This window comes from Microtus oregoni, unplaced genomic scaffold, assembly GCF_018167655.1.
Source record: "Microtus oregoni isolate MIOR12 unplaced genomic scaffold, Mior012 000042F_ref0000377, whole genome shotgun sequence".
Taxonomy (NCBI): domain Eukaryota; kingdom Metazoa; phylum Chordata; class Mammalia; order Rodentia; family Cricetidae; genus Microtus; species Microtus oregoni.
The window spans coordinates 9,679,312-9,692,018 of record NW_024543209.1 but is presented as its reverse complement, the minus strand read 5'-3'; the positions used below and the strand labels follow the sequence as shown (position 1 = coordinate 9,692,018).

Below are 12,707 nucleotides of genomic sequence, written 5' to 3'. Positions count from 1 at the left end.
CAGCCATCTTAGCTCAGTCAAAGCACAGTAGACAGGGGCTGGTGTAAGACGGAAGATGGAAATTCAGCATCTTGAAGAAGTGGGAAGATGAACAGTCTGCGGATTTACCTTTAGAGCCCTCCTGAAGGGCTGGCAAGTTGGCTCAGTGGGTAAAGGCCCTTGCCGGGCAGGCCTGGTGGCTATGGCTTGATTCCTGGAGCCTGTATAAGTCTGGAAGGAAAGAACTGACCCCACATATAAACACACACACACACATACATACAAATATTATATACATACATATATATGTATATAATATTTTGAACCATTTTTTAATACATTTGTGTGTGTCTGTGTGCACACACATGCTTGTGTATGTGAGTGAGTGAGTGTCAGGGAATGAGTGTGGAGGTCAAAGGACAATTTCCGGGAGTTGGCTCTCTCCTTCCACCATGAGGGTACCTGGCATCAAACTCAGATTGCCAGGCTTGGTGGCAGGCACCTTTGCCCACTGAGCCATCTCATTGGCCCTGTTTGTTTTTAAGACAGACTCTCTCTCTATAGTACAGGCCAGCCTCAAACTCCTGATCCTCTTGCCTCAGTTTCCAAAGGTGTGGGATTAGGAGCGTGCTCCACCATGCTCAGCTCAGATAGAAATAAGCAGTTTATACTGGGTTTATGCCGTCTGTTCCGTTACAGTAGATGGGTTACTCTCGTTGACTCACGCGAAACTTTCCCTAATAAGCTTATACATTTTCATGCAAATCCCTTCTGCTAGGAACTGAAGTATGGAGACGGAATACAGCTGGCCCGGAGTCGGGAGCTGGACGAGTGCTTCGCACAGGCCAACGATCAGATGGAAATCACAGATAACTTGATCCGGGAGATGCGGCAGATGGGCCAGCCCTGTGACGCTTATCAGAAAAGGTGTGGTCTGCAGAGCATGGTTGGGGGGACCTCCAGCAGGTGACCTCAGGCTTTTTCCAGAGGAAGCCCTCACATGCCCCAAGAACATCTCCCTGGCTTGGAGCTTTGCAGTGTTATCCCTTTCGAATATAAAACTGCAATCTTCATCTTTTGTGGACCCAAGAGATGCTACGAGAATTATATAGACCTGAAAGAAAATAACCATTCAAAAACTCTACCTTCTCCTGGAATGGTAGCAGAGCCCTGAGATTCTGGGTACTCAGGAGGCCAAGGCAGAGAGGATCAAAAGTTCAAGGCTCGCCTGGACAATTTAGTGAGACCTTAGCTCAAAATTAATTAATTAACTAAATGGGTTTTGCTTTTTAAAGAAGGACAAAGGATGTGGTAGAGTACTTGCCTTGGGCTCAGTCCCCAGTGCTGTAAAGATTCTATGACGGTCTGAGAGGCCGAATGGGTCATGAGCCTTCCGTCCATTTAGATGGCAGCAGAGGCCTCTGGTGCAGCAGCTGACCTCTCCAGAGGCTACTACCAAGCTTTGTTTAGTCAACTGAGACTCTTGGAGTTGGAAGAGACCACTCCACAGCAGAGATGTGTAGTACGAATTTGCTCCCATGCTGTTGAGGCCCAGGGAAAGATGAATTCCTGGATGGAGCTCAACAAGAAATCAAAGCTAGGCACAAGCAGTGACCCTTCTCATGACATTTTGGGTTGCGAGTGGTTTTCTAGCATTGATACTTCCATCAAGTGATCAAGTTGGGAGTCATGGGGTAAAGGAAAAAAATCCTCCAATTCACCCCGGTTGGCTGTAGATTGACCCAAAGGAAACACAGGAAAGGGATTTCGTAGGCTGTTTTCCTGTGACGACAACATTGTTTGCCTTCCCTTTCAGGCTGCTTCAGCTTCAGGAGCAAATGCGAGCCCTTTACAAGGCCATCAGCGTCCCTCGCGTCCGAAGGGCCAGCTCCAAGGGAGGCGGAGGCTACACCTGCCAGAGTGGCTCTGGGTGGGATGAGTTCACCAAGCGCCTCACGGGCGAGTGTCTGGGCTGGATGAGGCAGCAGAGGGTAAGTGGCGGCCAGGCAAACCCATGTGTGCTGGTTCTCAGACCCCTGAACCCAGGTAGTTCAACTGCAGGCAGACCTCCAGTGGCTGCAGCCTGCCAAGTCACAGGGTCGTTCTGTCTGACTTACAACTGGCCTCATCTGTATCATGCATAGACTGGAAAGAAAGAAAGAAAGAAAGAAAGGGAAAGGAAAGGAAAGAAAGAAGGAAGGAAGAAAAGAAGGAAAAAAGAATTCTTTGATGGCTAATTTGAAATAGTAACACAAGAGTGAGAAACGTTAAAATTAAAAAATAAGTTATAAAGTATTATCATGTAGGAAGAGCTGGACACCGTGACACTGGGTGTTCTGGTGTGGGCTCCTTCATGGTCCCCCACACCTTTGGTGATTTTTTTGAAGTTCAGCTGTCTGGCTGTGCAAGGCTCACGTCACTCGTGTGGGTGTGAAGTCAAGTCATGGCACCAGAAGGATGCGCTGATCCTTTCCCTGCAACTGGAATTTCTACAAAGTATTTTTCAATGCTAATTACTGTTTTGTTGTTTTATGTAGTAATTAAGCCCGATAATGAACAGGTGGCCGGGGAAACATGCCATAATCATGTAGATGGGAATTTTATAATGAAAACCTTCTACGGAGCCATCCTTCTTTGAGACGTGGATGTGTTAGAATGATACATTGTGGGGGAGATTGTTATGCTATGCTATAAGCACTTGATTAATTGTTGGACCAATTTCTAAGTGGTTCTAAAATTTCTTAGCTATTTAAACATCCCCCCTACCCTTTCTTTGAGTCTTTGTTAAATCGTGTTGCCCAGGCTAGTCTTGAACACGCAGACTCAAGCCATTCTCCCAGGTCAACCTTCAGAATATCTAGAGCCACAGGCAAGTGCCACTGACATGGACCCAGCCTTTAAAAGGTTTTTGGTGTATTCTTGTGTGGCGATTTCTTTTGCCACTAATCATTCATTCAGTCACTCATTCAGTTATTTTTTTATTTTTTTCCGTTTGCTTTTTTGTTGTTGTTGTTTGTTTGTTTTGGTTTTTCAAGACAGGGTTTCTCCATGTAGCTTTTGGAGCCTGTCCTGGAACTTGCTAACTCACTCTGTAGACCAGGTTGGCTTCAAACTCAGAGCTCTGCCTGCCTCTGCCTCCTGAGTGCTGGGATTAGAGGCATGCACCACCACTGCCCGACTTCTTTTCATTTTTTTTTATGTGTACAGTGTTTTGTCTGCATATATCTCTGTGTACCACATGCATGCAGTGCCCACAGAGGCCAGAAGAGGGCACTGAATCCCCTAGAACTGGGCTTACAGAGGGTTGTGGGCCACCATGTGGGGGCTGGGAATCAAACCCAGGTCCTCTAAAAGAACAGTCAGGGCTCTTAACCCATGAGACATCTCTCCAGGCCTTATTTGTTTTTGTTTTTGAGACAGGGTCTTGCTTTGTAGCTTTGGTGAGCCTTGAACTTGTGACCCTCCTGTCTCATCTTCCAAGATACTGGGATTCTAGTGTGTTCTACCACGCCTATCCCCAAACCTGTTTTTATTATGAAGACCATAAACTCTTCTGGAAGGTGGAGAAACAGCGATTATCTCAGAAACCTAACTATAAACTTGTTTGCATGTCTTCAGATTCCCTGCAAGTCTTTGAAACCCTATTTATTTATTTATTTATTTATTTGAGACAGGGTCTCATAGAGCCCAGAGTGCCTTGAACTAGCTATGGAACTCAGCATGGCTCTGAGCTGCCCAGGCCCTGACTTCCGTCTCTGAACACACATTTCTTGAGGGTTTATCTATATTGGCACCATGGTAGAAACTGAGGGCTCAAAAATTATGGTCCATAGTTATGAAGATGAATATTATCGACGGCAACAAGATACACGTCAAATGCCAAATAATTGCCTTGCGAGAGCTATAATAAAATCTTGCTCAGGAGTTGGGGGAGAGTGGCACTTAGTCCTGAGGAAGACTTGAATTCATGGGGCTTGGCCTGTACCCTCAAGGATCCTTGATGAGTGGCAGGACAAACTTTGAACCAAAGTAATTATGAGACGTCATATCCCTGATGTCTTCTGAGACAGCGTGACAGTTATATTAAGTGACAGCTCAGAGTTAGTCATTTTCGGTATACCTGTGGGCGTAGTACTGTAAGAATTCTTTCCAGAGCTGGGTGTGCCTATAATCTCGGCCTGGGCTACACAGGGAAACTCTGTTTCCAACACCAACAAATGGGCAAACAAGAGCCACACACACACACAGACACACAGACACACACACACACAAATTAAAACAAAATATTTGGTAGAAAAATCTCTACCTCTTTAAACTTCAGGAAGTGACGTTTGCACACAAACATATTGTTCCATCAGTGTCTAACACCCCTCTGTGAACCATGTTTTTAATATTGTCAGGTAGCTCAGGGTTCTGGGGAACTAAGAGCTGTTTGATTCCTGCTGTAGGCTTGCTGGGATTCTGTGTGGCCTTTCCCTTCCCAGCCCACCTCCCCCCACACATAGTCTGCATTCTTTATGGCTCCCCAGAGACCCAGCTGCCTGGCCTCAGCTGATAAGAGGAGCCCTTTCCCTAGCCCTGTGTTCAGGAGGCAGACACATCTCCCTGCCGGGTTTCTGCTTTGTTTCCCTGATCTGGGCTTCTGCCGATGGGCCGGCCAGATACTATACACCTGGCAGGTAATGAGCTGTGTGAGCTGGCCCCAGGTCATCTCTACCTTCCCAGGGGAACACCTGCCTTTTCTGCTTTGAGGCACTGGCAGTTGCAGGAGACCAGGGCAAAGTTCTTGCTCAGTTTCAGTTCTCGGACTCTGGAAGGGCTTCTCTCTGAAGCCTTGCCAAGGGCACTAAGAACACGGGTGTGGCTTAGGACAATTGCATTCTGTTCTTGCTGCCTTCCCAGCTTGGGATGTTTGCCATTGGCATGCCCGAGAGATGACACAGGTGATTTAGACATTTACATGTGCTCCTGCAAAAGGAGGAAGAGACGCTGGACTGGACCGGAATGAAACTTGCCAGATATTTGATTCTTACCGTGAAACATTCTTAAATTTCAGACTTAAATGATGAATCTTGTTGGGTTTCACATTTAAAAAGCAAATGTAAACCCATAATCCTCATATTGTTAATCCGAAAAAAGAGTCTTGAGTTTGCATAGGAACTTTCCTTTGAAGTGGACCATAGAGTTTTTACAGTTTGAAAGGGGTTTTTAAAGTGCTGTATATCTGAGCCAGCAGTTAACTATATAACATTCATCAGCATTACTTAGGGCTGGATGTGTAGCCTCATGGCCACTTAAAAGAAAAAAGAAAAAAAACAATGAAAACTTCTTTAGGTTAGTGGTTTAGTTTGAGAGGCAGTGCCTGACTGTGTCATTAATGATTTCTGACACACTTTTAAAATGATTGAATAAAGAAATGTCTTTTAGTGCTTACAAAGTATCATATTCATACCAGTATCTAGTCATACAAATTTACATCCTCCTTTTTATCTTTTTTTTTTTACAATGTCATCATTGCCATTGTTTGTGAGGGCAGGACATGGATATAGGGGTCAGAGGAAAATTTTCGGACATCAGTTTTCTCTTTCTGCTGTGGGTTCTGAGAATCAGAATCCAGTAGCAATTCCTTTTAGCTGCTGAGCCATTTTGCCAGCTCCACCCAACCCCTGCATTCTCATGTGTAGATTCTTCCTTCAGAAGAATGATCTAGGTCACAAGGAACCTGTTATTGAATTTCTTCCTCAGTTCATCTTGGCCTGGAGCCAAATTAACTGAGCATGTATTTGGTGATTCTCATTGGCTATTTGACAATCTTGAAATATCAACAAATGTTTTGGCTTCAGACATACTTCATATAGTTTTTCCTTCCTTCCTTCCTTCCTTCCTTCCTTCCTTCTTTCCTCCCTCTCTCTCTCTCCCTCCCTCCCTCCCTTCCTTTTTGAGAGAGGGCCTTGCTGTGTACTTAGGCCAGTTTTGAACACCTATGCTCGAGCAATCCTCCTACCTTAGCTTCCCGGGTGGTTGTATGTTTTGAGTTTTATCTGAATGAAGCAGAGCTGTGTATGCTATCTTGATCCCCAACTCTATAGAGAAATGAGTCTTTGGCAGAGGCGGGACAATAAAGGGTGTGCCCTGCCCCTCTCTCTGCAGGCAGAGATGGACCTGATGGCCTGGGGTGTGGACTTGGGCGCAGTAGAAGAGCACATCAACAGCCACAGGAGCATCCACAACGCCATCGGAGACTACCGCTGGCAGCTGGACAAAATCAAAGCCGACCTGGTACTTCTCGCGTTCATCCTGGACTCTCTAGCAGGGTGTATCACTTAGGCAAATCTGTCTGAAACACACGGCTATTGTTTTCTGTCCAAGAGACTAGAAATTAAAACAAAAAAACACTCCATTGTGTAAAAGGCAAGTGGAAATAGATTTATGGGACCCAGAGAAGGAGTTGAACCAAATGCTGAGTTTGTACAGGATATCACAAGTTTACGGCTTATGAATAAGCCTCTGGGGAGGTGGTAGGTAGACCTTTACTGTAGAAAGCAAGGCATCACCTATCAGAAGAAAATGAAATTAGCATGTAGCTTATATTGCTGGTAACTCCGCGAGTTCCCTTCTGGGTGAGACTAAAGTCACATTTGTCCGAAGGAAACTGTGTCTCATACCTCTCCTGTGCTGGATAAAAATCAGACTTGGGGTGGGTGGAGGGTGACAGCAGTAGACGGTAGTCGGATCTTGGCGCTCAGTTGTGTCCCCGCGTCCTGCCCCCACCACCCCTTTCCTGAAACCACTAGCAGTGAAACTTAAACCAGAGTTTTCATTTTCACTTTGCCCTGCCTCTGTTATAATTTACACCTTACTCCTGCCCACTTGAGTATCTGCCCAGCTTTCTCCTTCAAGTCTCTAAGGACCGGAGGATCCAAAAATCTATTTTCCTCAGCAAGTCTTTAATTGATGAAGTATCTGCTTTGTGGAGAAGGCATGAATGTCTGGAAAAGGGGCCCTCAAACCATCCAGGGAAAGGTCACTGTGGGCAAAAGACTTCATAGAGCAATTGCATCTTTTCGCTGAGGGAGCCGAGGCCAGCATCTTACAAAGAGGCATAGAGGGGCTCTACTTTCTATAGAACTCCATGAGGGGGATGAAATAATTACCCGCATTTTCTTTTTTCCCAGCGCGAGAAGTCTGCAATCTACCAGTTGGAGGAGGAATATGAAAACCTGTTGGTAAGCCCATCCAGCCTTTATTGTCAACTCAGTTCAGTTCCTCTAGTGGCAAGCATCCCTGGTGGACCACACACGTGGCTTAGTGGTCACCAAAGAGCCTGGACACACACTGGCTCTGGTGTTCACAGATGATCATTCTGTTGTTGCTGATTTTCTTTTAGAAGTGACCTTTCAAAGGCTTTGTTTTGGTTGTTTCTGAGGGCAGTGCCTAGCACTGTTCTGTTTTCTGGTTAAATTTCACACAAATGACTCTTGCTAGATGGTGTGAGGTGATAAAGAATTGCAGCCTTTCTGAGCAAATATAAACAGAGACACAATAGGTTTTCCTCACAGATTTTACCAGCCTGTCATCATTCCTAAGCAGCGGTTTCCACTTTCTAATTGTGTCATCTTATTTTCACCCTTTCCATATTTCCTTGCTGGTTACAATGCTTTTAAAATAGCATGGCTACTGGGACCATCGGAATGGGCATAAAACTGATGGCACCTTAAATTTGTGTGGTCAAAGCGACATACCTAAGAGAAAACACTCGATTTATCTAAGAGTCTAGTTTCCCTTAATTATATAAAATTATTAAACCCAAACATCATTATCTTTTAATTTTTTTGTTTATTAGAATTGGGGTGTGCATACATGTGCGTGTGTGAGTGTATGTGTGTGTGCATGTGTCTATGTATATGTATATTCCTATGCTATAATGTACATGGGGTCACAGGATAGCTTTGTCGACAGTACTTTGCGTGGGACCTGGGGATTGAACTCAGGTCACCAGGTTTGTCCAGAAAATGCTTTATCCACTGAGCCATCTGGCTGGCCTCAATTATTGTCTGAATCAAGACTCTTCAGAGGCTGGAGATGTAGCTCAAAAGTAGAGCATGAGGGAGACTGGGAGTCTCTCCAGCACCAGGGGAGAAAAGGATGAGAGGAATTAGGATATCTGCGTCTGAGATTGCCATAAGCTCGCAAGCATCACAAATTTGGACAGGGCCTTTCTCTTATCCCAGCGGAATGCAGCAGGTTAAGAGATTTTACCTGGCCACAGATGGTCTGGGTAAGGAACGACACAGGTCTGTCTGCACAGTCTGTGAGAACGCTGTTATCCTAACGCTGCTCCCCGCTTGTCTGCAGAAAGCATCCTTCGAGAGGATGGACCACCTGCGCCAGCTGCAGAACATCATCCAGGCCACCTCTCGCGAGATCATGTGGATCAATGACTGCGAGGAGGAGGAGCTGCTGTATGACTGGAGCGACAAGAATACAAACATCGCTCAGAAGCAGGAGGCCTTCTCTGTAAGAGCCCCGCCTTGCCTTTAGCCTGTTGCTGGCGGGGGATGGGGGGGGGGGGTGGGGGGGTGGGTGAGGATGAGAGATCTTTTAAATAAATTGATCAGCCACTTGTAATTTAACCTTGGGAACATTGTTCAGTGATGGAAGACTTATTTAGTTTTATGTGTTTGCCTGTACATGTATCTGTGTGCCATGTGCATGCAGTGCCCACAAGTGCCAGAAGAGGGCATCATATTCCCAGGAACTGGAGTTACAGGCTCTTGTAAACTGCTATGTGGGTACTGGGACTTGAACCCAGGTCCTCTGGAAGAGTAATCAGTGCTCTTAACTACTGAGCATCCCTCCAGCCTTTCTCCCTTATTTGTAAAGGTAGGGGTTCCCTCTGGTAGTCAGTAAGGCCACTGCATTTTGGAACTCAAATAATCATCTTGCCTTATCCTATCAAATAGATAGGACTATGGGGACATGCCATTGCTGGCTAAGCAACCCTACCCACAAGTTTATTGTTTAGTATCCCTGAAGATCGTGATTCATAGGTAGCATGGAAGTTAGTCCATCCGGAAACCCTAGAGTGGGGGGCACTGTAGAACAGTGGATCAAAACCCAGAGTTAGGAATCAAAATCTGTTGAGCACCTGTAATTTGAAAATCTGAAATCCAGAAGACTCTCTACAAAAGTTTTTTGAGTGCCACCATGATACCATAAGTAGAATATTCCACACCTGACTTCAGGTGAGAGGTGGCAATCAAAATCTAGGGGCCCCCCAAATATTGTATAAAATTATCTTCAGGCTATGTGGGTAGGAAACATGAATGAATTTTGTCTTTAGACTTGGGTCCTATCTCCAGTGTATATGTAAATATTCCACAATAGTAAATCCCAGATCTGAAACACCGTGGTCCCAAGCGCCTGGAGTTAGGGTTGCTCAATGTGTATTAGTGGCCATGTTGTTAATTCCCTGAGTGGTCTTGGTCAGGCCATGTGAGAAGTCTCACCTCAGCCCCTTTCTAACCTAAATGCTGTCATTCTTGAGGACAAGGTAATGTGAGTCCTTAGCATCACTCATTCCCAAAATACACTTCGGCATGTACCGCCGCCTCTGCATAGTGCAGTGTAACAGAAGCCTAACTGTGACTCTCTGTAAAGGGTTTGGTCTTTCCGTTCACAGATCCGCATGAGCCAACTGGAAGTCAAGGAAAAGGAACTAAATAAACTTAAACAAGAAAGTGACCAGCTTGTCCTCAATCAGCATCCAGCTTCAGACAAAATTGAGGTAGGCTTCATGAGATTTACATTTCCACTAGGGAAAAACCTTTTCATAAAATACATCTTTGTGGGTGAATGATGCTTCTCCATTATGAAGCTGTGCCCACATTATCTTATATTTTGGGATCAGCACCCTAGGCTAGGTTTTTTTTTTTTCCTGGAAAATCTTGAAATATTTTATACTTTATCAGATGATCTCTGTCACAATTATTTAACTCTGTTCTTATATCACAAAAGCAGCTATGGGCAGTGTGTAAATGAATAACTGTGGCCATGTTCCAATAAAGCTTTATTTATACCTAAAAGCAGTGGGCCAGATGTAGCCCTTGGGCAGTATTTGCTGGCTTTTGCTGGAGACTGCTGTCTGCGAACTTGACTCAAGGCTGATGTAGGTGGTAGGGCTGCTATGGCCATATTAGTTGTTAAACTGAAATGCCCATGTGAGCTGGTAAAAGTTACTACCTTAAGTCTCTAAAGCCTTCTACCCGAATACATCCCACCTCCCCATGATCGAGTGCCCGTCTAAGAACAGGCTTGGTGTGCCAGCGGGAATCCCACTCCAGCGCTGTCCCCAGTGTCTGTTCTGATTGGTCAGTAACTGCTCGATTTGGGCAAGACCTATTTTGGCTGTTAGCCCTTCGATCATAGCTGTTTGTAAGAACGGATTGCACCAAGGACTCTCTAGAGGGATACTCTGTCTCCAGCCATTGGTGAAAGTTTGCTTGACTTGGGGTGGGCTAAAGAGGTATCTGTTGCATCTGGCTCACGGGTCTGTGCAGGAGGCAGCCCTCTGTGCCTCTGAGTAGGGCCTGTGGGATGGCTGATGCCTTGGCGCTCTCTTGTTTCAGGCGTACATGGACACACTTCAGACGCAGTGGAGCTGGATTCTGCAGATTACCAAGTGCATCGATGTCCATCTCAAAGAAAATGCTGCCTACTTTCAGGTTGTTAGGCATAACTTTTAAAAAAAATCTACATTCATTTGTGTGTGTGTGTGTCTCTGTGTGTGCCTGTGTGTGTGTCTATGTGTGTCTCTGTGTGTGTGTGCGCGTCTGTGTGCGTGTGCATGTGTGTGTGTGCGTGTGTGGTGGCTGCATGCCACAATGGGAACGTGGAGGTCAGAGGACCACCTGCTTGAGTTGGCCCTCTTCTTCCACTGCGTGGGTCCTTGAGATAGGGCTCAGCTCCTGAGACCTGGTGACAGGCATCTTTACCCCCTGAGCCACCTTGCTGGCCCTGGCTGATATTGTAGAGGGGCCATGGGACTTTGAGACAAAGTATTCATGACAATGATGGAGTCTGGTTCCAGCCCTTCTACCGTGTATTTGTGTAATCTTTGTACACATCACACACAGCTCCAGGCTTCTGTTTCTCATGCATGAAATGGGGAGATCAGACCCACGATCTCCAGGGAACTTTCCCTAGTCTAAGATAATATGGCACAAGCATGCATTGTATGGATGAGGGTATTAATAAGCACATATGCTACACAGATATGTGTAGGAATAATGGGGTCATATGCAGTGCAATGCCATCACTACCTTATCTTCTGAGTATGTTTTTGAAGCAAGAGAGCACTCTTGAAGGTCTTGCGTAAATCCTACATACTGTCCTTGGCCTAGAGGAACACAGATCTGTAACACTGTCCCTCAGCCCTGCTACCAAGCCTGTGAAGGCTTCTGCTCTGATCTTTTTCTTCAACCACTTTAGCAGAGGCTTGGGGTGGGGATTGTGGTTCTTGAAACAGAACTAAGTGATTGTGTTGGTTAACTTTCCCCTAGTGTTAGCAAAATGCCCAGGATAATTAACTTAAACTGAGAAAACGTGTATTTGGGCAACAGTTTTAGAAGGTCCAGTCTGTGGCCCATGATCCACTAGCCAGTGAAGAGCTTAGGCATCACAGTGGGGAGTGCAGGATAGAATAAAACAGCCAGAGTAGGCGGAGGAAGAAAAGGAGGTTGGGGTCCCATGTTTCTCTCTGAGGGACCCCAATGATCCCAAGATTTCACCCCATGAAGTGCCACTCTGGGAACCGTGCCTTTAACCCAAACACCTTTGGGTGACATTCAAGATCCGAACCCTGCCATTGAGTGCTGATGGAGGAAGGTCATTGGCTAATAAAGGCACTGCCCTGGCCCATTTTATTGGTTAGAGGATAGGTGGGAGGAGTAAACAGAACAAAATGCTGGGAGGAAGAGGAAGTGAGCTCAGAGACTCCACAGCTCTCTCGGGAGCAGACGCCTCAGAGGGAGACGCCATACTCCCAGCTCCCAGGCAGACACACGCCATGAAGCTCGACCCAGGATGGACTAGGCTAGAATCTTCCCGGTAAGACCGGTGCTCACCGATTATTAGAGATGGGTTGATCGGGATATCAGAATTAGCCAGTAAGGGCTAGGGCAGAAGGGCCAAGCAGTGATTAAATGAATACAGTGTCCGTGTAATTATTTCGGGGCATAAGCTAGCCGAACAGGCGGCCGGGGTGCTGGGGACGCAGCCCCGCCGCCCCTATTACCACATATGGCGCCCACGTGGACAACTGCTTCCACATAAAGCCTGAGACAGCTTGGGAAGTAATTCTAGAACAAAGTGAAAGCATTGTGCCTGGTTTCTTGGTAGCAGCAATTTCTGGGTTCTACTCTGCTTGCTAGAGGCAAGCAAGCGCCTCATCTAAGAGAGGCTTCCTGACTCAGCTTTAGCTGCAAAGCCTGCAGCTCATTAAGAGGTCCTGCCACGAAACACTTAAATGGTGTTGACGAAAAGCTGAACGCATGCTTTTCGGTTTTCAGCCGTAGCAGGAAAAAAGCTGCGCCGTTTAAAAATGCTGGCTTTCTGGGCCATCCTGCCAGGGCAAACTCTGACTGTTTAAGGCAGGAGGGCCGGCTACCAAGAGAGGACGTGAGTGTTGTCTGTTGTAGCTCACTTGCTGGCAGGGACCTTGAAATGCC

General features: G+C 46.1%; 1 protein-coding gene across 2 annotated transcripts in view; it reads left to right on the top strand.

The window, feature by feature from the left end:
* Window positions 1-12,707, top strand: part of LOC121434153 (desmoplakin) — a 49,953-nt gene that overhangs the window by 15,054 nt on the left and 22,192 nt on the right. For both annotated transcript variants that reach the window (XM_041632995.1, XM_041632994.1), the window contains exons 3-9: window positions 758-906; window positions 1,796-1,970; window positions 6,130-6,258; window positions 7,155-7,205; window positions 8,335-8,496; window positions 9,662-9,766; window positions 10,608-10,703. In XM_041632995.1, the coding sequence (XP_041488929.1) occupies window positions 758-906; window positions 1,796-1,970; window positions 6,130-6,258; window positions 7,155-7,205; window positions 8,335-8,496; window positions 9,662-9,766; window positions 10,608-10,703 (867 nt within the window). The remainder of the gene's footprint in view (window positions 1-757; window positions 907-1,795; window positions 1,971-6,129; window positions 6,259-7,154; window positions 7,206-8,334; window positions 8,497-9,661; window positions 9,767-10,607; window positions 10,704-12,707) is intronic.